Source organism: Salmo trutta, chromosome 3 (genome assembly GCF_901001165.1).
Source record: "Salmo trutta chromosome 3, fSalTru1.1, whole genome shotgun sequence".
Taxonomy (NCBI): Eukaryota; Metazoa; Chordata; class Actinopteri; order Salmoniformes; family Salmonidae; genus Salmo; species Salmo trutta.
The window spans coordinates 60,940,290-60,966,571 of NC_042959.1; the positions used below are offsets into that span (position 1 = coordinate 60,940,290).

General features: G+C 42.2%; 1 protein-coding gene across 2 annotated transcripts in view; it reads right to left on the reverse strand.

The window, feature by feature from the left end:
• The window catches only part of ascc3 (activating signal cointegrator 1 complex subunit 3), a 141,511-nt gene that overhangs the window by 7,936 nt on the left and 107,293 nt on the right, over positions 1-26,282 (reverse strand). For both annotated transcript variants that reach the window (XM_029743720.1, XM_029743716.1), the window contains exons 29-37: positions 25,908-26,053; positions 24,358-24,478; positions 24,118-24,260; positions 22,398-22,535; positions 21,355-21,475; positions 19,951-20,083; positions 19,690-19,815; positions 2,705-2,816; positions 2,235-2,369 (exon numbers count right to left, since the gene is read on the reverse strand). In XM_029743720.1, coding sequence (XP_029599580.1) covers positions 2,235-2,369; positions 2,705-2,816; positions 19,690-19,815; positions 19,951-20,083; positions 21,355-21,475; positions 22,398-22,535; positions 24,118-24,260; positions 24,358-24,478; positions 25,908-26,053 — 1,175 coding nt within the window. The remainder of the gene's footprint in view (positions 1-2,234; positions 2,370-2,704; positions 2,817-19,689; positions 19,816-19,950; positions 20,084-21,354; positions 21,476-22,397; positions 22,536-24,117; positions 24,261-24,357; positions 24,479-25,907; positions 26,054-26,282) is intronic.

The following is a 26,282-nucleotide window of genomic DNA, read 5'->3' on the forward strand; positions in this document are numbered from 1 at the left end:
ATAAAACCATTGGGTCTAGTATAAAACCATTGGGTCTAGTATAAAACCAGTGGGTCTAGTATAAAACCATTGGGTCTAGTATAAAACCATTGGGTCTAGTATAAAACCATTGGGTCTAGTATAAAACCATTGGGTCTAGTATAAAACCATTGGGTCTAGTATAAAACCATTGGGTCTAGTATAAAACCATTGGGTCTAGTATAAAACCATTGGGTCTAGTATAAAACCATTGGGTCTAGTATAAAACCATTGGGTCTAGTATAAAACCATTTGGTCTAGTATAAAACCATTTGGTCTAGTATAAAACCATTGGGTCTAGTATAAAACCATTTGGTCTAGTATAAAACCATTGGGTCTAGTATAAAACCATTTGGTCCAGTATAAAACCATTTGGTCTAATATAAAACCATTTGGTCTAGTATAAAACCATTTGGTCTAGTATAAAACCATGAAGCTCTATCAATCAGGCTGGGTTTAGTGCTGACGGGGTGTTCTGTGTTGAGGCTTGTTCGTAGGGTTTCAGGGGAGACAGATGCATGGACACGCATGGCTCTTTCTGTGTTACTCTAATTCACTGCAGTACGTTAAGTTTCCCCAACGCACTTCCATCAACAGAGGACCAGCGGAGACATTTGTCATTGGGCCTACCCTGCTCTGGACTGTTAAGCTAGCATCCATCAGCAGAGAGATGCAGTGTTAGAAAAAAGGGGGATTGAGAAACAGGGGGAACGATGAGGGGAAAAACAGGACTAAAATGATTGATATGGCAGTGGTTTAGTGTCTGCATGCAGATGTGCAGGGGATAAAGAAAATAGATCTTTATACAGAGATCATCACAACACACTAACTGCTAATTCCCCTACTCACTCCATCCAGCAATCCATCCCTGTCTCCCTCCCTTCATCTCTCCTGCACACTTTCTCTTTAGTGACATTTACAGACAGGGAGGGAGGGAAAGGAGAAGGTTGGAAAGGACAGGAGAGAAATAGAGAGGGAAAAGCAAGAGAGAAAGAGAAACATACATTTACACATACTCTTTCAGTGTGTGTGTGTGTATGGTAGGTCTCTTGTGAACTTTAAGAAGAGGAAATAGTAGAGCTTCAAAGGGGGGGGGGGATCTAGCTGGGGGAGTGGACAAGGGATGGGGGGGGGCTGGCTGGGGGCATTGTGGGAGCAAAAGAGGGGAAGCTAATGTCAAAATCTTTTCTGCATTTTCAACACATTTCTTTCCCGACAGTTCCTCTCTAATCTGTGATCCTTCACCCCTTCACGTCGAAATGTCTGGGTGAGAGCCAACATTGGGGGGGTCAGAGGGTTGAGGGGGCACGACGGGTTATTGGACACAGCTACGTGGTTTCACAGGAGAGGTGTGAAACCACTTTGTGTCCACTCCCCCAGCTAGATTCCCCCCCCCCCCCCCCCTTTGAAGCTCTACAATTACCAGCCACCAATCAACAGCCTCATAACAGACTAAAACAGGGAGTAGAGGGAGAGGATGAATAGGGAAAAAGAGGAAGAAAACCACATGGATGAGAACAAAGAGGGGTGTTAATGAGGCCCAGATAAAGAGGAGTAATGAGGGTGGTGATAAAGAGGTGTTAATTTGACAGAACTGAGATCCAGACCTCAATCATGGTCATCTACCTATCCTACTGTCCAGTAGTCTATCCCTCTCTCTTTCTCAATTTTTTATTTTACCTTTAGGCAAGTCAGTTAAGAACAAATTCTTATTTTCAATGACGGGTTAACTGCCTTGTTCAGGGGCAGAACGACAGATTTGTACCTTGTCAGCTCGGGGATTCGAACTTGCAACCTTTCGGTTACAAGTCCAACGCTCTAACCCCTAGGCTACGCTGCCGCCCCAATGTGAACACAATGGGAGAAGCACATGTAGAAGCACAGTAGTATGGTAAACAAATGACATCGGCCTGCACAACGCTCAATAGACTAGAAGAATAAACGACACACTCAAACATTTAGAAAAGGAAATGTAATTCAATGGCTGTAGTCCCACCCTGATGGAGTACAGTCTAGTACAGTACAGTCCAGATGGCCAGGACAGTCCAGATGGCCAGGACAGTCCAGATGGCCAGGACAGTCCAGATGCCCAGGACAGTCCAGATGCCCAGGACAGTCCAGATGCCCAGGACAGTCTATAGTAGAGGAGATTGATGCCCTGATGAAGACAATGTCATCATGTTCTGTGGTCATTCCCAGCAGTCAGTCAAACATACCGTGAGGACAGAGAGGATGTCCTGGATGGGCAGCTCAGCCCTCAGCCTCTCCTTGAACATCCTGACTGTCTGGTGCTTCAGGTAGTAGTAGGAGGAGATACGACCGTACGTCAGGGCCTCAATGGTGCAATCATCCTGGAGGGAGGGAGACCGTAGGAGAGGAGACAGAGGAAGAGAGGAGGGAAGACAGAGAGGAAACAGGGAGGAAGAGATGAAAGGATACAGGGAGGAAAAGAAGAGGAGACAGGGAGGAAGACGGAGAGGAGAGAAGACAAAGAGGGGCGAGAAGACAGGAGGGAAGACATGGTAAACTGTACCGATTCATGTTAAATCTATCAACACAAACCACAATGGTTCCCTCGGTATGTACCTGTGTGCCTTATATCTTCACACTGCCTTACTACCACAGGCACATTAACTCATATGAATACATGTGCACATACATGTCGTAGACACAAACACTCCCCTACCTCTCCTATCTCCATACAGTAGGAACACTCCAGGTCTCGGAGACTCCTCTCCACCAGGTTGGACAGGTACTTGTTGATGGTCTCGTGGCTGATGTCATCCAGGCTGTAGTAACTGGACAACACACAACAACCACGGTTAGACCTCATTACCACCACCAAAGCACCCCCAGACCATCACATTGCCTCCACCATGCTTGACAGATGGCGTCAAGCACTCCTCCAGTATCTTCATTTTTTCTTTAAAATGTATTTCTTTGTGATCCGAACACCTCAAACTTAGATGTCCATAACACATAACACTTCATAACGTCTGTCCATAACACTTTTTTATAATCTTCCTCTGTCCAGTGTCTGTGTTCATTTGCCCATCTTAATATTTTATTTTAATTGGCAAGTCTGAGATATGGCTTTTTCTTTGCAACTCTGCCTAGAAGGCCAGCATCCCGGAGTTGCCTCTTCACTGTTGACATTGAGACTGGTGTTTTGCGGGTACTATTTAATGAAGCTGCCAGTTGAGAACTTGTGAGGCTTCTGTTTCTCAAACTAGACACTCTAATGTACTTGTCCTCTTGCTCAGTTGTGCACCGGGGCCTCCCACTCCTCTTTCTATTCTGGTTAGAGCCAGTGTGTGCTGTTCTGTGAAGGGAATAGTACACAGTGTTGCACGAGATCTTCAGTTTCTTGGCAATTTCTCACATTGAAATGCCTTCATTTCTCAGAACAAGAATAGACTGGCGAGTTTCAGAAGATAGGTCTTTGTTTCTGGCCATTTTGAGCCTGTAATCGAACCCACAAATGCTGATGCTCCAGATACTCAACTAGTCTAAAGAAGGACAGTTTTCAGCTGTGCTAACATAATTGCAAAAGGATTTCCTAATGATCAATTAGCTTTTTAAATGATAAACTTTGATTAGCTAACACAACATTGGAACACAGGGGTGATGGTTTCTGATAATGGGCCTCTGTACGCCTATGTAGATATTCCATAAAAAATCTGCCGTTTCCAGCTACAATAGTCATTTACAACATTAACAATGTCTACACTATTTCTGATCAATTTGATGTTATTTTAATGTACCAATTTTTTTTGCTTTTCTTTAAAAACAAGGACATTTCTAAGTGACCCCAAACTTTTGAACGGTAGTGTACAGGTAACAGAAACTAGGAAGAGAGATTATATATAACATTTAGGAAACAGACAACACGTTTATAAAAGATCCTAGGCTATTTAATAGAGGAAATTGAAACATATCATTTTCATATCTAGTTCCCGACTATTACTCCCAAATCAAGTGACTTCTGATAGGTCCAAAACACCACATTAGCAAGGAACATCCTTTAAAAGTCCCTCAAAAGGAGTCCATCTTTAAGGAAACAGCTGACACGTCAAACAATGCTTTTCTACCTCTCCCTTCTCTCTAATAAACCCTCTGTAGCCGCTGCAAAGTTATGCTAAAACAGATAAATACTATTTGACATGTTTAAGATGTGGCCAGTGGCAGTAATAACTCAGGGGTATTAAAGGAGTCTATGGGGAGTCTGTAATATATGTATGTTTTTACTGCTTATTGATTTACTCATAACCCTGCGCTGACCATAGTAACGACTCCATGCTCCCAACACTAACACAGATACACTTAATCTATACAGATAACATATATTATCAACACATGTCACAGCACACACACACACACACACACACACACACACACACACACACACACACACACACACACACACACACACACACACACACACACACACACACACACACACACACACACACACACACACACACTATATTCTCTAGCTAGCACATAAAAATCAATACACAGAATAAACGGAACACATCGATCAAAAGCCACTGCATCATAAGCATCAATAATACCACAGAATAGGCCTGTTTGTTTTCTCTGGGTTTGTTTTAGGGGTAAAACTGGGGTAACAGATAATTATTAAGACATTAGACAAACTGTAGGGCTAGAGGAGCCTTGCCCTTGGGCCATGCCAGCCCACAGCCTGGAACAAACAAAATATCCTCATCACAAAATGATTCCCAGGTTTTGGGCCATACAGTATTTGCTGAGCTAAGACAACGCACAGCCAAAATGGCTTCCATGCATAGCTCAGCGGCTCTAATGGATAAGAGCTACCACATGAGACATGGCCATAAGTGCACACAGCTATGTGCTTCATTAACTTCTAATGACAAATGACATTTGAGTGTGTGTGTGTTTGGATGTGTGTGTGTGTGTGTGTGTTTGGGGGTGGGCGTGTGTGTTTGGGTGTGTGTGTGTGTAGGTGTGTTTGGGTGTGTGTAGGTGTAGGTGTGTTTGGGTGTGTGTAGGTGTAGGTGTGTTTGGGTGTGTGTGTGTAGGTGTGTTTGGGTGTGTGTGTGTGTGTAGGTGTGTTTGGGTGTGTGTAGGTGTGTTTGTGTAGGTGTGTTTGGGTGTGTGTGTGTAAAGCTTTAAAGTTAGTGGTATGAAAGATGTGATGGTTATACAGCATGCAGAGGAGTTCAAGCTATTACAGGTCATCTGCAGAGGAGAGGAAATAGAGAAATAAAATGAGAACGAAACAGAGAGCGAGGGATAGAGGAGAGAACGAGCGTGTGCAAGAGAGATGGAGGATGAATACCAATGGCTCAGTTAACAGGTAGAAGGATGCTTAATGAAGGTAATTTGACAGTTGCCTCCATACTGATGTATAATAATGTATGTAAACATGGATCCACTCACTGACATAGCCCACTCCTCACATTACACTTGCATAAACAATCCTCCCATGATTATCATTCACAATCATCTGTTGTTCTGCTGAAAACCAGAGGAGGGGTGGGGCGGGGGGAGAAACAGAGCCCATTGGAAAATAATGCAGCGTAGAAAGGGAAACAGCAGTTGGGGAGCGGTGGCCATACTTAATGTGGGTTTAATGTTAAGTATGGACGTCATTATCATCACTCCACATGTCAACACAGCCCAGCAGCCAATGCGTTTATTGCTGACCACATTTCACAGCTCTTTACTGGGGTGTGAGAGAGTGTGTGTGTGTGAGAGAGAGTGTTATGGGCTGTCTGATTAAGTCATGTCCATTAGAATCATCACCATTAGACTCCTGATGCTGCACAAACACATTTATGGTGTGTGTGTGTGTGTGTGTGTAGCAGTGCTGGATACAAGCCTCCCCAGTCAATCATGTCTCCATGAGTAATGGCCGGTGACAAGGTGACCGTCTCCAGGGCTTGCAGGACAGATCAGATGGCCAATTGGCCATGTATAAAATACAGCTGTGACAATGTGCTGTTGGGTGGTACACATATCTAACCCATAAATCACCTGATATTACCGATACTAAACCAACTCTTTATCAAAAAAAATAGGACAGGCTGAAAGGATATGTAGAGCTTGAAGTATAACTGAATGGTGCGAAGAACTTTCATCTTTAAACCAAAGGTGTGTAATTACATAACACAATATATGTGTGTGTGTGTGTGTCTGTCTATGTATGTACAGTTGAATTCGGAAGTTTACATACACCTTAGCGAAATACATTTAAACTCAGTTTCACAATTCCTGGCATTTAGCCCTAGTAAAGATTCCCTGTCTTAGGTCAGTTAGGATCACCACTTTATTTAAAAAATGTGAAATGTCAGAATATTAGTAGAGAGAATGATTTATTTAAGCTTTTATTTCTTTCATCACATTCCAAGTGGGTCAGAAGTTTACATACACTCAATTAGTATTTGGTAGCATTGCCTTTAAATTGTTTAACTTGGGTCAAACGTTTCGGGTAGCCTTCCGCAAGCTTCCCACAATAAGTTGGGTGAATTTTGGTCCATTCCTCCAGACAGAGCTGGTGTAACTGAGTCAGGTTTGTAGGCCTCCTTGCTCGCACACGCTATTTCAGTTCTGCCCACACATTTTCTATAGGATTGAGGCCAGGGCTTTGTGATGGCCACTCCAATACCTGGACTTTGTTGTCCTTAAGCCATTTTGCCACAACTTTGAAAGTATGCTTGGGGTCATTGTTCATTTGGAAGACACATTTGCGACCAAGCTTTAACTCCTGACTGATGTCTTGAGATGTTGCTTCAATATATCCACATAATTGTCCTGCCTCATGATGCCATCTATTTTGGGAAGTGCACAAGTCCCTCCTGCAGCAAAGAACCCCCACAAAGAACCCCCCCCGTGCTTCACGGTTGGGATGGTGTTCTTCGGCTTACAAGCGTCCCCCTTTTCCGTCCAAACAGTTCTATTTTTGTTTCATCAGACCAGAGGACATTTCTCCAAAAAGTACCATCTTTGTCCCCATGTGCAGTTGCAAACCGTAGTCGTCCTTTTTTATGGCGGTTTTGGAGCAGTGGCTTCTTCCTTGCTGAGCCGCCTTTCAGGTTATGACGATATAGGACTCGTTTTACTGTGGATATAGATACTTTTGTACCTGTTTCCTCCAGCATCTTGACAAGGTCCTTTGCTGTTGTTCTGGGATTGATTTGCACTTTTCGCACCAAAGTATGTTCATCTCTAGGAGACAGAATGCATCTCCTTCCTGAGCGGTATGACAGCTGCGTGGTCCCATGGTGTTTTTACTTGCGTACTATTGTTTGTACAGATGAACGTGGTACCTTCAGGCACTTGGAAATTGCTCCCAAGGATGAACCAGACTTGTGTAGGTCTACGATTTTTTTTCTGAGGTCTTGGCTGATTTCTTTACATTTTCCCATGATGTCAAGCAAAGAGGCACTGAGTTTGAAGGTAGGCCTTGAAATACATCCACAGGTAACCGTCCTATTGACTCAAATTATGTCAATTAGCCTATCAGAAGCTTCTAAAGCCATGACATAATTTTCTGGAATTTTCCAAGCTGTTTAAAGGCAGAGTCAACTTAGTGTATGCAAACTTCTGACCCACTGGAATAGTGATACAGTGAATTATAAGTGAAATAATGTGTCTGTAAACAATTGGAAAAATTACTTCTGTCATGCACAAAGTAGATGTCCTAACCGAATTGACAAAACTATAGTTTGTTAACAATACATTTGTGGAGTGGTTGAAAAGCGAGTTTTAATGACTCCAACCTAGATGTATGTAAACTTCCGACTTCTACTGTATGTATGTATGGTCTGGGAAGCCTGGGTCAGGACTTAGCGGTAAATGTGGGCTGACAGCCGTGTCAATGCCAGCAGTCTGGAATGTTCTGGAATCCTCGTCCTCAACGCATAGCAGATGTCTCTGCAGCACACTGCTTCCTTCTACCCAGCCATCTATTAGAGGAGGATCAGTGTTTGTGTGTGTGAGAGACTGTGTATGTATGTATTGTATATGTATGTGTGTGTGTGCGTCCCTGCATGTGTGTACATGTGTTGTTGCAGGGAGACAGAGTGGCTGTAAATCATCTGTGTAATCACTAACTAAGGTTTGGTGGCTTTTAAGCTCTTAGTTATTCAGATAGACCAGAAACACCCTGTATAGAATATCAACTTATTTAGCATCTTAGTGAACTGCTAATTGGTATACTTAAAAGATCCCTCCAGATGAAGTTTGCATCACTATTACGACTTAATTCCTGTCCTAGTTCCACCCTCAACACCGACGTATGGCTCCTTATAAATATTGATTAATCAGGCGTGCATATCTCCACCTTCCTCCGTGTGCACAGCCAATACGGTCTCTGGCACTCCGCAAATTTGAAATACACCAAAAAGCCACGGTCAGGGTAGCTTTGCTAATCGCTAACATCTGGAGCACAGCACAGCTAGGTAGGTAGGACAAGGCGGAGGACCATCCACTCTCCCCCTACATCTTCTGCAATGGAATTTAATGATCAAAGATGAATACAGAGATCAGAAGTAATATTGGAGTTTTACTGTTGAAGCTAGAGGCTAGCTAACCTACTCCCTGGACCAATAAAGCTAGCTAGCTAGCTAGCTAGGTAGCAACCGGTAACTATTAGCAACTGTAGGTAATTGTTTCCAATGTTGTTTCAAGGATTAGAGTACCTGTAACTATGCTAGCTAGCTACCTTTCATCAGTTTTTTGATAACCTCATTATCTGAAGTGAAAATGTTAGGTAGTTCGCTAGCTACTGTACTCAAAATATGGCTAGCTAACTAAACAACAGTTGGAACGACCAAGCTGTCATGTTTACAAGTATGCACACTAGCTGGCTACTAGATAACCAATATAACAGCTGGCCACAAAGCTTTCTGTTGGGAGCCAAGGAAAGCAAATATTGCTTTTATCAGTGATGGAGACTAGCTAGAATGTAGACCAATACTTTTATAGCAATATAGCTAGCTACTAATACAATAGCCCAACTTATTGCACACTGTTTTGATGAGCCGGTTAGAATAAGGTCATCACTTGGTCAAATTATAAACCATACGCCGTACCAAATTGGAGTCCACCTGTGGTAAGTTCAATTAATTGGACATGATTTGGAAAGGCACACACCTGTCTATATAAGGTCTCACAGTTGACAGTGCATGTCAGATCAAAAACCAAGCCATGAGGTTGAAGGAATTGTCTGTAGAGCTCTGAGACAGGATTGTGTAAAGGCACAGATCTGAAGATGTCTGCAGCATTGAAGGTCCCCAAGAACACTGTGGCCTCCATCATTCTTAAACGGAAGAAGCTTGGAATCACCAAGACTCTTCCTAGAGCTGGCCTCCTGGCCAAACTACGCAACTGGGGGAGAAGGGCCTAGGTCAGGGAGGTGACCAAGAACCCGATGGTCACTCTGACAGAGCTCCAGAGGTCCTCTGTGGAAATGGGAAAACCTTCCAGAAGGACAGACATCTCTGCTGCACTCCACCAATTAGGCCTTTATGGTAGAGCGGTCAGATGGAAGCCACTCCTCAGTAAAAGGCACATGACAGCCCGCTTGGAGTTTGGCAAAAGGCATCTAAAGACTCTCAGACCATGACAAACACGATTCTCTGGTCTGATGAAACCAAGATTTAACTCTTTGGTCTGAATGTTAAACATCACATCTGGAGGAAACCTGGCACCATCCCTATGGTGAAGCATGGTGGTGGCAGCATTATGCTGTGGGGATGTTTTTCAGCAGCAGGGACTGGGAGAATAGTCAGGATCCTTGATGAGAACCTGCTCCAGAGTACTCAGGACCTCAGACTGGAGTGAAGGTTCACTTTCCAACGGCTTTGGGAGTGGCTTCGGGACAATTCTCTGAATGTCCTTGAGTGGCCAAACATCTCTGGAGAGAGCTGGAAATAGCAGCGACACTCCCCATCCAACCGGACAGAGCTAGAGAGGATCTGCAGAGAAGAATGGGAGAAACTCCCCAAATGCGGTTGTGCCAAGCTTGTAGCATCATACCCAAGAAGACTCGAGGCTGTAATCGCTGCCAAAGGTGCCTCAACAAAGTGCTGAGTAAAGGGTCTGAATACTTATGTAAATGTGATTTGTTTTTATACATTTGCAAAAAAAACGATTTAATACATTTTGGTCTAACGTAACATAAGTCTAAAGTAACAAAATGTGGAAAAAGTGAAGGGGTCTGAATACTTTCAGAATGCACTCTATATACATTTTAAATACATTCCGTAATATACAGTTGAAGTCAGAAGTTCACATAGACCTTAGCCAAATACATTTAAACTCAGTTTTTCACAATTTCTGACATTTAATCCTAGTAAGAATTCCCTGTCTAGGTTAGTTAGGATCACCACTTTATTTTAAGAATGTGAAATGTCAGAATAATAGTAGAGAATGATTTATTTCAGCTTATATTTCTTTCATCACATTCCCAGTGGGTCAGAAGTTTACATACACTCAATTAGTATTTGGTAGCATTGCCTTTAAATTGTTTAACTTGGGTCAAACGTTTTGGGTAGCCTTCCCCAAACTTACCAAAATAAGTTGGGTGAAATCGATGGTTTCACGTTCTCTGGTGGCACAGAGCAGTCTTACTGTAGATTTGGAGAAGAGCAGACATAATGTAAAGATTTATCGATAGGGCCAGACTTCTCCAGGTCTTATGAGAACAGGGCTGGGCTGAAGGGGACACTTAAAAAATGGCAAGCAGCATTTGTGGTAAGTCTTGTGATTACTTTTCTTTTACCATGCTAAAATGTAGTATTTACTTTTATTTACAGTTCTGCAATACCATACTTGTAACCATTGTTGTAGCACAGATTGCAATAAAGATTAGACTACTTTTTGACAGTACACTTTAGAAATGATTACTGGCAAGCATCATTACATACCAATTGATTAGAGGTAGCCACCAATTTAGTTGAATTTTGTTTGTTTTTAAGTACCAGAACTAACCATTATTACCACATATTCCTAGTCAAATAATGCTGTCAGGTGAGACAGCCTAAAACATTTACACCTCAGATTTAGGGGAAATCGATAATCATGTGGGGAATTTGGTAACATCAATCCATGTGCAGGAATCCCTAGGCTAAAGTGGATTGGAATCAGATCATGTACAATTGAAGTCGGAAGTTTACATACACTTAGGTTGGAGTCACTAACTCATTTATCAACCACTCCACAAATGTATTGTTAACAAACTATAGTTCTGGCAAGTTCGTTAGGACATCTACTTTGTGCATGACAAGTAATTTTTCCAACAATTGTTTACAGACAGATTATTTCACTAACAAATCACTGAATCACAATTCCAGTGGGTCAGACGTTTACATACACTAAGTTGACTGTGCCTTTAAACAGCTTAGAAAATTCCATAAAATGATGTCATGGCTTTAGAAGCTTCTGATAGGCTAATTGACATAATTGGAGGTGTACCTGTGGATGTACCTTCAAACTCAGTGCCTTTTTGCTTGACATCATGAGAAAATCAAAAGAAATCAGTAAAGACCTCAGGAAAAAAATTGCAGACCTCCACAAGTCTGGTTCATCCTTGGGAGCAATTTCCAAACGCCTGAAGGTGCCACATTCATCTGTACAAACAATAGTACGCAAGTATAAACACCATGGGACCACGCAGCTGTTATACCGCTCAGGAAGGAGACACGTTCTGTCACCTAGAGATGAACATACTTTGGTGCGAAAAAATGCGAATCAATTCCAGAACAACCGCAAAGGACCTTGGGAAGATGCTGGAGTAAACAGGTACAAAAGTATCTATATCCACAGTAAAACGAGTCCTATATCGACATAACCTGAAAGGCCGCTCAGCAAGGAAGAAGCCACTGCTCCAAAACCACCATAAAAAAAGACAACTGCACATGGGGACAAAGATCATACTTTTTGGAGAAATGTCCTCTGGTCTGATGAAACAAAAATAGAACTGCTTGGCCATAATGACCATCGTTATGTTTGGAGGAAAACGGGGGATGCTTGCAAGCCCGAAGAACACCATCCCAACCGTGAAGCACGGTGGTGGCAGCATCATGTTGTGGAGGTGCTTTGCTGCAGGACGGACTGGTGCACTTCACAAAATAGATGGCATCATGAGGATGAAAAATTATGAGGATATATTGAAGCAACATCTCAAGACATCAGTCAGGAAGTTAAAGCTTGGTCGCAAATGGGTCTTCAAAATGGACAACGACCTCAAGCATACTTCCAAAGTTGTGGAAAAATGGCTTATGGACAACAAAGTCAAGGTATTGGAGTGGCCATCACAAAGCCCTGACCTCAATCCTATAGAACAGTTGTGAGCAGAACTGAAAAAGCGTGTGTGAGCAAGGAGGCCTACAAACCTGACTCAGTTACACCAGCTCTGTCAGGAGGAATGGGCCAAAACTCACCCAACTTATTGTGGGAAGCTTTGGAAGGCTACCCAAAACATTTGACCCAAGTTAAATCATTTAAAGGCAATGCTACCAAATACTAATTGAGTATGTGATGAAATAAATAAAAGCTGAAATAAATCTCTCTCCTATTATTCTGACATTTCACATTCTTAAAATAAAGTGGTGATCCTAGCTGACCTAAAACAGGGAATTGTTACTGGGATTAAATGTCAGGAATTGTGAAAAACTGAGTTTAAATGTATTTGGCTAAGGTGCATGTAAACTTCTGACTTCAACTGTATTAGGGCAATATTCACTTTTCTTCATATAACTTCTACGGTTAAACTCAGCTGATCTTATTTTAGCATTGTACAAATCACTAATTTAAAAGACTCACCTTGTAAATATACCTATAAGCATTGCGTGGAGCATATTTATTGATTTTCGTTTTGAAACTATGCCAGCATTAGACATTACACAAACATTTAAACTAGCGATTAGCTTCGGATGCACAGGCTTCGCTCAGGTTGTTCAAAAACCCGGGGAAGTTGTCAGCAGGATGATGCTAGCCCTGTGAGACCCCCGGTTGCATAAAGTTAAAACAAGAGGAAAAACAAGGAAATACCTCTTCTGAGGGGATTTTTTCAAGCGTAATTTTCTTCAGAGCCAATCAGATGCGAGCGTTAACAGCCTGCCCAGAGAGCCCGACCAATAGTCAATTCAGCGAGATTTGGAAGGACAGCCTCGAGAGAGTGACTGTATTGGAGTAGATTTACATTAGTAGAATACGTGTAGTAAAATCTCTCTCTTCAACATCAGATGCAATGTTTCTGTTTACACTATCCTTACATTAGCCTTGGATGTAGGGTGGCCAAAGCCACATTCCTGCTTCGTGTGTGTGCAGCTATTAGCATACCTTAAATACCATAGTATAGAGACAACCAAAATAAGGATAGCTATTCAAACAGTAGACACATTTCCCGGCTCTGTCATAAAAATGTGCGTGTGCATGTGCGCATCAGGAAAAAAAGTTTGTTTACATGAATGTGGATACTTGCTCGTGCAAGTTAACAAACGTAATAAGATGGTTATCATCTACTACATAGCAGATGTCAGAGGATTGATTACCTAGCAAGCTAGCAAGCCAGCGAGTCAAGCTAAAATACCACAAATAGAGACTGATAAAGCCTGAAAAACCTGAAAAAAACCTATCGCCAGCCTTGCTGTTTTCATGGTCTTCACTCACTCACTGTAAGTTTGTCAAGGGATGCGCGCGTATCACTTGAACGTGAAGTTTGACCGTAAACAGAAAATGGTTCTATACAGGAGCTTCTCATCTATACCATATTGCATGTGATGTTTCACACTTGATTAATGCAACGATTCTCAAATGTGTGCACATTTTAAAAGCTATAATGTTTTTTATTTGGCTGACAGAACAAAAATGCTGTCTACTGGTATTAAGGTAGGGGAGACTGGGGCTAAGTCTAACGCGGAGTCAGTTGTAACAGCTAAATAACTCAAATTGTAACATTTCACCTCAGCCACTTTTGGTTTAAATTGTAAACGATTGGAATGTCCCAGAAACGTAGTCACAGTGTGCATTAGTAGCTGAGACATGTATGTTGTTGGTGTAAAAATATTATACATCTAACTAAAACAAAAGGCAAAAAGTGTTACTTTTAGCCCTGGTCTCCCCTAATTTAGGGAATTCTTGCAGATTAATGTGGTGCAGGAGAGCTATTATCTTTACGCTGTACCACTCAGAAGGAGGTATGTGGTGTAGATGTGTCCCACACTATCTACGGAGATGGTTTCGGAGAGAGAGATTTGAATCTATATCAGTCTCTTTACACTACTAAAATGTGTGCCCTGGAACTTGTATATTGTCAAACTAGTGTAGTGTAAATAGGCCCTTGTGATTAGTTTACTGATTTCTTTGGTAAGGGAGTGAGTGGCAAGTGTTTCTCTCTCTCTCTCTCTTTCAGAGCTGAGGGCTGTGTTACTGGGTTCAACCCGGTCTGGTAAGAAATTTGTGGGGAACACCATTCTGGGAAAAGAGGCCTTGGATGCCGCCAGAAGCACTGCCCCATGTGAGAAGGGAGAGGGAGTTGTCTGCGGGAGGAAGGTCACTCTGGTGGACAGTCCAGGCTGGTGGAAGGAATTGAATTTGTCTGATATGGCTGCACTTGTTAAAGATGGACTGCAATTGTTAAAGATGGACTGCAGCACAGTGTCTCTCTATGCCCCCCTGGACCCCATGCATTCAGCCTTGTGGTTGAGGTGGACTTGCCATTCACTGATGCCTACAGAAGATCAGTGGAGGATCAAGTCCAGCTCTTTGGCGAGAGAGTCTGAAGTTACACCATCATACTGTTCACATGGAAGGACTGTCTGGGGGAGACAACCATTGAGCAGTTCATTGAAGGTGAAGGAGGCCCTCCAATGGCTTATACAGAAATATGGGAGGAGATATCATGCTCTCAGCAATGAGGACAGGGGTGATGGCACTCAGATCAGAGTTACTGCACAAGATAGACATGTTGGTGGCAGGAAATAGTGGCAGCCATTTTGAATTTGAGACCTCGCAATTTTAGAAAGTGGAGAAGGACAGAAGGGAAACAGAAGAGAGAGCTCAAGAGAGATTTCTTAGAGCTCAGAGGCAAAGAGAGCCTGAAAGCCCTCAAAGGTTAGTCCAAGTGTATTGATGCCTGATCAATAGGGTGTTGTATTGCACATTTTAAAATCAATCCCAAACCATACAGCATGACATATATGATTATTTAATGAACAAAAATACAGATCCTTGTTATAATAAGAATATTTTTAAGTCTCTGTCCTAATTGGGTTTTTACTAGTGTAAAAAATAAATGGCACATCCTCCCCCCAATACAACTAACAAAAAAATGATTATTACGACCATGAATAACAATAACTAGAGCAACTTTACCATTTCAGCATGGCTTTGTGGCACAGTCAATGCCACGCAGGGCTAACGGGCCAGAAGGTTGAGGGTTCGCCGACCACCACGGACGAGCTGACTCTCCCTGCCTGTCTTATTACACTACAATCAGAGCTGGCTGCAGAAAATGATCAGTTAGGAGGAAATCACATTTTCTACATTTTGATGCCATATTTATATCAAATTATGCAACAGATTTTCCACCAACAGGTTTCTGTACAAATACACCACACACAACCAACTAGCAACGCATAACTGCATACCAATTACAGACTTTGAGCGCTAATCGTCAATGGTTTGCATTTTCAACACCACAATCAAGTAGAGTATGTCAATTTGGACAATCAGAAAATACATCCCTCCCTACTCAGTATCGAAGGCTCCGAATGTCATTACACTTTTTGGTGTTTTCTAAGAAATGCCTCTTTACATTAATAGAATGACCGTTATGCAGTTTGGATGCTGGAAGTATATTAGTGGAGTGGATGAACGTGCGTAGGTAGCCTACAGGAGACTTTTGAAGTGGCATAATAAGATAAAAACATTGTGACTAGTTGTGTTTATGCCACACATAAAAATGTAATACATTTTAGAAGTTAAATAACATACAGTACCAGTCAAAAGTTGGGACACACATACTCATTCAAGTGTTTTTCTTAATTTTGACTATTTTCTACATTGTAGAATAATAGTAAACATATCAAAACTATGAAGTAACACATATGGAATCATGTAGTAACCAAAAAAGTGTTAAACAAAACTACCAAAATATATTTTAGATTCTTCAAAGTAGCCAACCTTTGCCTTGATGACAGCTTTGCAAACTTTTGGCATTCTCTCAACCAGCTTCATGAGGTAGTCACCTGGAATGCATTTCAATTAACAGGTGTGCCTTGTTAAAAGTTAATTTGTGGAATTTCTTTCCTTCTTAATGCGTTCGAGCCAATCAGTTGTGTTGTGACAAGGTAGGGGTGATATACAAAAGACCATGTCCATAATATGGCAAGAACAGCTAAAATAAGCATAGAGAAATGACAGTCCATCATTACTTTATGACATGAAGGTCAGTCAATTCAAGTAACAGACATCTCAAAATCAACTGTTTAGAGGAGACTGCGTGAATCAGGCCTTCATGGTCGAATTGCTGCAAAGAAACCACTACTAAAGGACACCAAGAAGAAGAGACTTGATTGGGCCAAGAAACACGAGCAATGGACATTAGACCGGTGGAAATTTGTCCTTTGGTCTGATGAGTCCAAATTTGAGATTTTTGGTTCGAACCACCGTGTCTTTGTGAGACGCAGAGTGGGTGACCGGATGATCTCTGCATATGTAGTTCCCACTGTGAACCATGGAGAAGGTGTGATGGTGCTTTATTGGTGACACTGATTTATTTAGAATTCAAGGCACACTTAACCAGCATGGCTACCACAGCCTTCTGCAGCGATACGCCATCCCATCTGGGTTTGAGCTTAGTAGGACTATCATTTGTTTTTCAACAGGACAATGACCCAACACACCTCCAGGCTGTGTAAGGGCTATTTGACCAAGGAGTAGAGTAATGTAGCGCTGCATCAGATGACCTGGCCTCCACAATCACCCAAACTCAACCCAATTGAGATGGTTTGGGATGAGTTGGACCACAAGTGCTCAGCATATGTGGGAACTTCTTCAAGACTGTTGGAAAAGCATTCCAGGTGACTACCTCATGAAGCTGGTTGAGAAAATGCCAAGAGTGTGCAAAGCTGTCATCAAGACAAATGGTGGTTTTGTTTAAAAAATGTTGGTTACTACATGTTTCCATATGTGTAATTTCATAGTTTTGATGCCTTCACTATTATTCTACAATGTCCAAACTTTTGACTGGTACTGCATATTTCGGCTATATTGAAGCGTTAGGTTCTAGGTTGAGGAAATAGCTGCTTGGTGTTACGCTTTCCTGAATAACTGGGCCTGCTGGGAGCATAGACCTATGTAGTCACACTATATAGGACGACTTAGGAGAATGATGATCGGCAACACACAGCGCATCAGTATGCGAAATAGACTACAGCCAGACTGGCCTACTACTGTGCATTTCTAGAATGTCGAGATTAGACCCATAACTGATCCAAATGGAATGAAACATTCAAATAACAGGGCTTTCATGATTTAAATCACATTTTCACTGCAGTTTACGCCCTAGAGTAGAATCATACTCAATTGCACTAATTTGAAAACAATAATGCAGTTTTTCATTGGATTGTGGCGTTGTAGGCTAGTCTGGGCAGGATACTTGCACTGTCACTAAAATATCAATAGGGGAGCTTTTTGAGCTGCGTGTCATCACACTATTATTTTAAGCGCATTGATTTTTCACTGCTACACAGACGATACACAACTTTGCATTTCTCTCACCAGAGGATTTTAGCTCCACGGATAAATTATTAGACTGTATTAGTGACTTAAATACTTGGATGGCTTACAACACCCTCCAGCTAAATCAAAACAAGACTGAGGTATCTATTGTTGGAGACAAAGCACAGAGAGAGAATCTAGTTGCACATTTTAATTTACGGGCAACACAGATAAAACACCAGGTAAAAAACCTAGGTGTTATTTTAGATTCTAAACTAAATTTCAAATCACACATTAGGAATGTGAACCAATATTTTTTTTAAGTGTGGCAGTTTCTCTCTCAGGCTAATACAGAGAGACTCATCCATGCTTTTATTACAAGCAGACTTGACTATTGTAATGCTCTCCTGTATGATCTACCCAAGAAAGCCATTGGTCAACTGCAAAACATACAGAATGCTCCAGCACAGGTACTGCACACATTAGACCGGTTTTAAGGTCTCTGCACTGGCTGCCTGTGAGTTATAGAATACATTTTAAGATTATACCACTGGTTTTTAAATAAATCCAAGATCGTGCACCCCATACATGTCAGACATGCTTTTAAGTTATGTACCCTGTAGGTTCTTCAGGTCCTCTGGCACTGGCCTTTTAACTATCCTAGGACCAACCCTAGGACAAAGAGGCATGGACAGGCAGCCTTTAGTTATGTCCTCAGCCTCTGGAATAGCCTGCCAGAGAACGTGACGGGGTTTGAAACTGTGGAAAACCAGTATGAGGGTTTGTGCGCAGGCTAGAATGAAAGGCAGCCAGTGCGCGGGAAAGAAAATATCTGTAGAGTTCAAAAAGTATTCACACTCAAAGCCATGAAAAGGAATAACCCAAGGAGGCCGAGATGCAAACATAGTATAATTAATTGAATCCATCCTCAAAAATATACAAAAAGTGAAAGTGCTAATGTAAATAAAAAAGGAACAGAGCATATGTGTCGGCCTCATGCCTTCATCAGAGCCGTGCAAACAAATTAAGACACGTACTTAAGGCACCTGCTGTGCGTAACAGGTGCAAGCAGATCGTTAGAGACTGGCGAATAGGGAGTCAATTAATATTAACAAGGAATATATACAAGAATATAAAAAAATGGACAATTCATATGTCACATACGATTGGAAAGAGAACAGTCTGGGCTACATACCAATATCAGAAGCAATATAAATGAAATACTTCAGTAGGGCCGAAACTGTGGACATATTTTAAATAGATCTTAAAATATATTTTGAGCTTTGCTTTTCCTCAGGCGTTTTTCCCTGTAAAGCACATTGCATTGAATTCCATGTCTGAAATGTGCTGTATAAATAAAGCTTGGTTTGTTTTGATGCACCTGGCCTCAGGCTATCGGTAGGTTTCCCTGCTACAGAGGTTATCAGGACTAAATCCTAATGAGTGCTCTGGGTATAAGTGATACTCTGGTACTGCGTGCGTGTGTGTGTGCGTGCGTGTGTGTGTGCAGCCCTGGTGTGTGATGACACATAGTTTGAGTTCAAAAGATAACCCTGTGTTCTAAAGATGACCCTGTGGTTTCCATGGTTCTGCCATGAACACCAGCTATTGTTTGCCTCCGCAGCATTCACTGGTAATTACTCAGCTGAATGAATTAATGGTTATAATGTACTCACACTGATGAAAAAAAAGCTTGACATTTCTTGGAAAGACATGTAGCCTTTGCCTGCTTCTATCATTAGAGGAAAAAATACATAGTGATTTCTTATTCCGAGGTTCTTCAGAGAGAACTGGTCATTAGTCGCCATATCAGAATGTTGTAGCCACTCAATTAGCTTCCAAAATTACTGAAACTTCACAACCAGAATTTCTGAAAAACCTGGGAACAGGGACCTAGTTGGGGTAAATTGTTTCGTGATGAATTGTTATAAAAAGTAAAATACAATCAAAACCTACCTGGGGTTCATGACCAGCCTGCGGAAGAAGTACGTCCAGGTGATATAGTCCATAGCATCCTGTTTAGAGGTGATGGTCCCTGCAGCGATCTCAGCATTCAGATGGTCTGACAGCACACCCAGGAGACTGAGGAAGAGGTGGTAGTGGAGGAGAGATGACTTTCCCCCCTTACAATGTTAAATGCACAGAGACCAAGTTAAAAGCTGTAGCAATGGCCTTCACTATGTAGGGTCACCACAAAGCCAAGGGATAGCCTCTCACCTGGACTCAACAGGGAAGGGTTCGTAGAGGAACTTCTTGTAGAAGTCTTTCTTGATGTCGTGGACCAGGATCACAGCTTTGCCCTGGTCGTCATACTGAGGGCGGCCTGCACGGCCCATCATCTGCAGCACGTCTGGAGAGACCACAACACAACTACAGTAACCACAGTCCAAATGGAACAACTACAGGCCTAGGAGAGCTGAATGACTTTCTACAGAACTACAACCTACTGTAACTACAGGAGAGCTGAATCCCTTTCTACAGAACTACAACCTACTGTAACTACAGGAGAGCTGAATCCCTTTCTACAGAACTACAACCTACTGTAACTATAGGAGAGCTGAATCCCTTTCTACAGAACTACAACCTACTGTAACTACAGGAGAGCTGAATCCCTTTCTACAGAACTACAACCTACTGTAACTACAGGAGAGCTGAATCCCTTTCTACAGAACTACAACCTACTGTAACTATAGGAGAGCTGAATCCCTTTCTACAGAACTACAACCTACTGTAACTACAGGAGAGCTGAATCCCTTTCTACAGAACTACAACCTACTGTAACTACAGGAGAGCTGAATCCCTTTCTACATAACTACAACCTACTGTAATTATAGGAGAGCTGAATCCCTTTCTACAGAACTACAACCTACTGTAACTACAGGAGAACTGAATCCCTTTCTACAGAACTACAACCTACTGTAATTATAGGAGAGCTGAATCCCTTTCTACAGAACTACAACCTACTGTAACTACAGGAGAGATAAACCACACCTACAGAACAACTACAACCTACTGTAACTACAGGAGAGATAAACCACACCTACAGAACAACTACAACCTACTGTAACTACAGGAGAGATAAACCACAACTACAGAACAACCACAACCTACTGTAACTACAGGAGAGATAAACCACACCTACAGAACAACTACAACCTACTGTAACTACAGGAGAGATAAAGCACACCTACAGAACTACAACCTACTGTAACTACAGGAGAGATAAACCACTTTCTACAGAACAACTACAACCTACTGTAACTACAGGAGATAAACCACACCTACAGAACAACTACAACCTACTGTAACTACAGGAGAGATAAAGCACACCTACAGAACAACTACAACCTACTGTAACTACAGGAGAGATAAACCACACCTACAGAACAACTACAACCTATTGTAACTACAGGAGAGATAAACCACACCTACAGAACAACTACAACCTACTGTAACTACAGGAGAGATAAACCACACCTACACATTCAGATGAAAACACATGGATGTACTGGACTTTCTAACTCACTACCAAACAGGGAGTATTTGACATGACAGGAAAATATAAGTAGATTTAATTCAATACAGAAATAGTGATGGAAGCAACTGGACATGAGCCTGTACCTGTGATGGGGTAGTCCACGTAGCGTCTGGTCTTCCCATCGTAGTACTCAGTACCTTTCACAATGACCAGATGGGCAGGGAAGTTGACTCCCCAGGCCAGAGTACTGGTGGCTATCAGTATCTGGAAACAGAGAGAGATAGTGTGTCATACCTGTCATGGATTTAACAAAGTAAAGCAGAAACACTTTCAGTGCCATATCTGCACCATTGTTGTACAGTATATACCTGCAATTATTCAATACGTATATATACCTGCAAATATTCAATACGTATATATACCTGCAAATATTCAATACATATATACCTGCAACTATTCAATACATATATACCTGCAACTATTCAATATGTATATACCTGCAACTATTCAATATGTATATACCTGCAACTATTCAATATGTATATACCTGCAACTATTCAATACGTATATACCTGCAACTATTCAATACATATATACCTGCAACTATTCAATACACGTATACCTGCAAATATTCAATACGTATATACCTGCAACTATTCAAGACGTATATACCTGTAACGATTCAAGACGTATATACCTGTAACTATTCAATATGTATATACCTGTAACTATTCAATACGTATATACCTGTAACTATTCAAGACGTATATACCTGTAACTATTCAACGTATATACCTGTAACTATTCAATACGTATATACCTGTAACTATTCAATACGTATATACCTGTAACTATTCAAGACGTATATTACCTGTAACTATTCAATATGTGAATACCTGTAACTATTCAATACGTATATATACCTGTAACTATTCAATACGTATATACCTGTAACCATTCAATATGTATATACCTGTAGGAGGATCCTCAGTGTCATTCATGTATGAGTGTCTATTATTTGTTTTCTACCTGTGTCACCTGTCTGTGTCATACCTATGTGAGAGTCTTCTGTCTGCGTGTCACTGTCCTATCAGGGTCCCACCTGAACCTGTCAGGGTCCCACCTGAACCTGTCAGGGTCCCACCTGGACCTGTCAGGGTCCTACCTGAACCTGTCAGGGTCCTACCTGGATCTTGCAGTTGACAAACAGTTCCTCCACAGTCTTCCTGTCTCTCTCATGTAGTCCAGCGTGATGCATGCCGATACCAAACGCCAACGTCAGCTTCAGGTTGGACTCCCTCACCGTGGCGATGATGTCTGTCATCTGGGTAACATTAACCAATCACAGCATGAGACCTCACCTCATCAACCTACGACAGCACGAGACCTTATCTTCTCGACCAATAGAGACACAGTAAACCAGTAGACAGTGTAGGACTAGAAGACACATCCATGACGAAGAAGACATTGTTGGACATGAGCAGGGAGGGGGGCTGGAAGGAGTGGAGAAAAGGGAGGTGGAGAAAAAACTGAAAACAACATGTGGGACAGAGCAAGAAAAACATTTGAAAGGGTTTTACAGGGAGAGTTACAGGGAGGACGAGGGGTACATGTTCACAGAGGAAGGAAGGAGGGAGAGGGGCTAACTGCAGCAGAGGAAGTAATAGAGAGAACATAAGGCTAACTCAGGCAGAGAGGAGAGGGAGGGCGGGACTCCCACTGAGACTGAGGCAGCTAGCGCCAGCCGCCTGTCACTCAAACCACAGGGACTCCAGCAGCTACACGGCCAGTACAGAAACACAGCAGGGAGCAGCATATATCACTGGAACACACACACTGCAGGGCCAGTTCAACACACCTAGTGCTAAAAATACACATACAGTAAATGCCAGGTCAAGTTCTCACACACACACACACACACACACACACACACACACACACACACACACACACACACACACACACACACACACACACACACACACACACACACACACACACACACACACACACACACACACACACACACACACACAGACAGAGAGAGCTAGGAAAGGTGGAGCAGAAGAGAGGATGAAATGTATCCTATGAATTAGATTTTTCTGCTACGTATACAGTATTAAGGACTAGTTTGCAGTGTGTGTGTGTGTCTATGTGTGTCTATTTTACAAGTTGGGGTTTGAAGTCAGTCAGAGCTCTATATTTCGCTCAGACCACAGGCTTGGTGTGAAATGCGAGCAGCCCCATAAAACATGTTGATATCCATCTTTTACACTGCCAAGCCTACTGTGACTTCATTAGGTCCAATATGAGGGATTATTCACCAGACACACATCCAACACCGTTCTGCTCAGCTCTCTGTATCCTGGGTTCTGGCAGGCCTGAGCAAATACATTGTTTTACTGTTTTTTAATGTGTGTGAGTGAGTGAGTGAGTGAGTGAGTTAGAGAGATAAATGGAGAGAGCGAGTTAGCTAGTGTGTGTGTGTATTGCAAGAAATTATCCTTGTTTATGGGCCCCTATATATCAGACACACATGTTAAGGTAATTACTGCCCATCTTCTATCAGAGCACATTTTCTCATCTTGAAATAATCCTGAAGTATGCAGAGAAAATAATGTGATATGACACAGGCGTTTCCTGTCGAAGTTGGTTTGAGTTCCCTCTGTAATTACACTAAAACCAGTGCTTAGAGAGAGAGAATATCAGGAGAGAGCAACAAGCAGCAGAGGACGAGGAATAGGAAGACTGGAGGAATAGAACAGAGAGAAAGAGGAGATAGAGAAAGAGAGACGGACTAAGAGAAGGAGAAAGATCAAGCGAGAAAGAGAGAAAGAGCTGTGTACATCTACAGTATGACTACAGGGTTAGTTCCACTAGGAGGTAACAAGTATAAGCCTGGTCACCTGAGTCTCGTCCTGGTGCAGCCACTGTTTGGGGTCGTCCTCGGTGGCCAGGAAGGCTATCAGGTCTAGAGCTGTCAGACGAGTCTGTCGTCGCGACGACACAAAGATCAGAACAGGCTTGGCTGGAGAGTGACTGCGAATCGCTGGAGAGAGAGAGAGAGAGATATAGAGAGGGGGGATGCACAGTGTAGTTGCATAGTTGCATACTTAGTGTGTGTTTCTGTGTGTGGTATAGTGTACCTTGGAACACAGGCTTGTTCATGCTGGCCATGCGGGGGCAGTAGTGCTGTCCTGGGAAGCCGTGGATGTGAACCTCCAATGGGACGGGACGCACAGAGGGCCGGAAGTTAAACAAACCCACCTGTAAGAGAGGGGGAGAGGCAAAGAGACAGAGAGAGTTAGACAGTGGATGAAAGAGAAACATATGGACATAGAAACATAGAAAGAGAATGAATGTCTTCTCTCAGTCAGTCAATGAGAGGGAGAGAGAGAGACAGAGTGGATGAAAGAGAACTAGATCGAGAGAGAGAGAGAGAGAGAGAGAGAGAGACAGAGAGCAATAGATAGATAAAGTGAGTCCAGCTGGCAGCGAGGCCCATCTGGGTGTTTAAAGGTTTGTCATTGTCCCTGTCCGGGGGAGAGAGACAGGGAACTGAGCGCTTTTTGTCTGTTGTGTTCAGAGGCTCGCTGGGTAGGGCAGCAGTGCATTGTGGTCAGGCAGGGCAGGCGCGTGTGTACACATATCTAAAGGCCTGGATAATGGATTGGGCATCTAAACCAACCCAACATCCCCAGTCCCTCCCGTCCTCAGTCTAAACAGCCAGATTTATAACCAGACAATCTGTCTGACAGGGACACTCTGCAACAGTAACACAACGTTTAGACAACCAATACCGTCACAGAGAAGACTGGAATGGTAGGATATAGTTGGAATTTGAGCGCAATGTTTTAAAAGCATTACAAATGACGATATGGTAAAAATGTATAACTTTCAGAAATAAGCGGTTGTATATGCTTATGAATGCTTTATAAATGTTATATAAAATGTTTTTCAGCAGATAGTATTTACTTTTTGAGATAAATTGTATAAGTGAATGTAAAGACTGTCTGTCTACATGTGGTTTCATGTGTGACTGGGGTCATGCAGGCATACAGGAGTTCCCATGTCTCTCTGCGGTGGACAGGGAGCTTATTAAATACCCTTCTGATATGATTACTGCTATTATTATTATTATTATTATTATTATTATTATTATTGACTGTCAAGTCATCTGTCCGCATTGGTACCGTGATTGCTGTTGATTACCAGAGCAACTCAAGCATGGCTCCAGAGAAACAGGACTCCAAACCATTACCGTACTGTGGTCAAAACTATTACACGGATTCTCTGCCAAAAACATCAGTATTATTCTACATTTATCAAATACGAAAAGGGGAGGCGGATACGTGAACACTAAAAAACACTGGCTAACACAAATGTGGTCACTGGTTGGCTTGAGAACAGCAATGTCAATTACAAAACCTTCAACTGATGATAGAGACATGAACTCTATCTGAACACAGGACAGGAGGTCAAAAGGTGAAAGGATGAGCTGGTTTAAACTACAGGAGATGTCTTGTCGATGTGAAACTGAGACTAACGTGATGGTATGATCAGGGTAGAACACTGTGGTAATGCCTGATTCAGATAAGAAGCTGATCCTAGGTCTGAGCCTAAGTGCAACTCCTACCAGGAGTGGCGTTTCACAATACTTGTAGTGTCTAGTATGTGGATGCTATGGAGAGCTCACCTGTCCAATCCCTAGCCAGTCGGCGAGGTCTCGTGCGTTGGCCAGGGCCGTAGACAGGCCCACCACGCGGACAGTCTTGTTGGTGTGGGAGGAGATGAAGTTGGTCCTCGACACTATGACCTCCAGCACAGGACCTCTGTCCTCCCCTGGGATACAGACACAGTGGTATGGTCCAGTGTGAGAAAGTTTGACAAAGCATTTCACTATGGAGAACAGTATTATTATTCTTTAGAATTATTAACTCTTTAGAATTCTATAAGAATGTTGTTTGTATGATGGTAAAAGTTAAGGCTCTATAGAAGGTTCTGTTTGTATGATGGTTTATGAATGTAAAAGTTTAGGCTCTACACAAAGTTTTGATTGTATGGGGTTTGT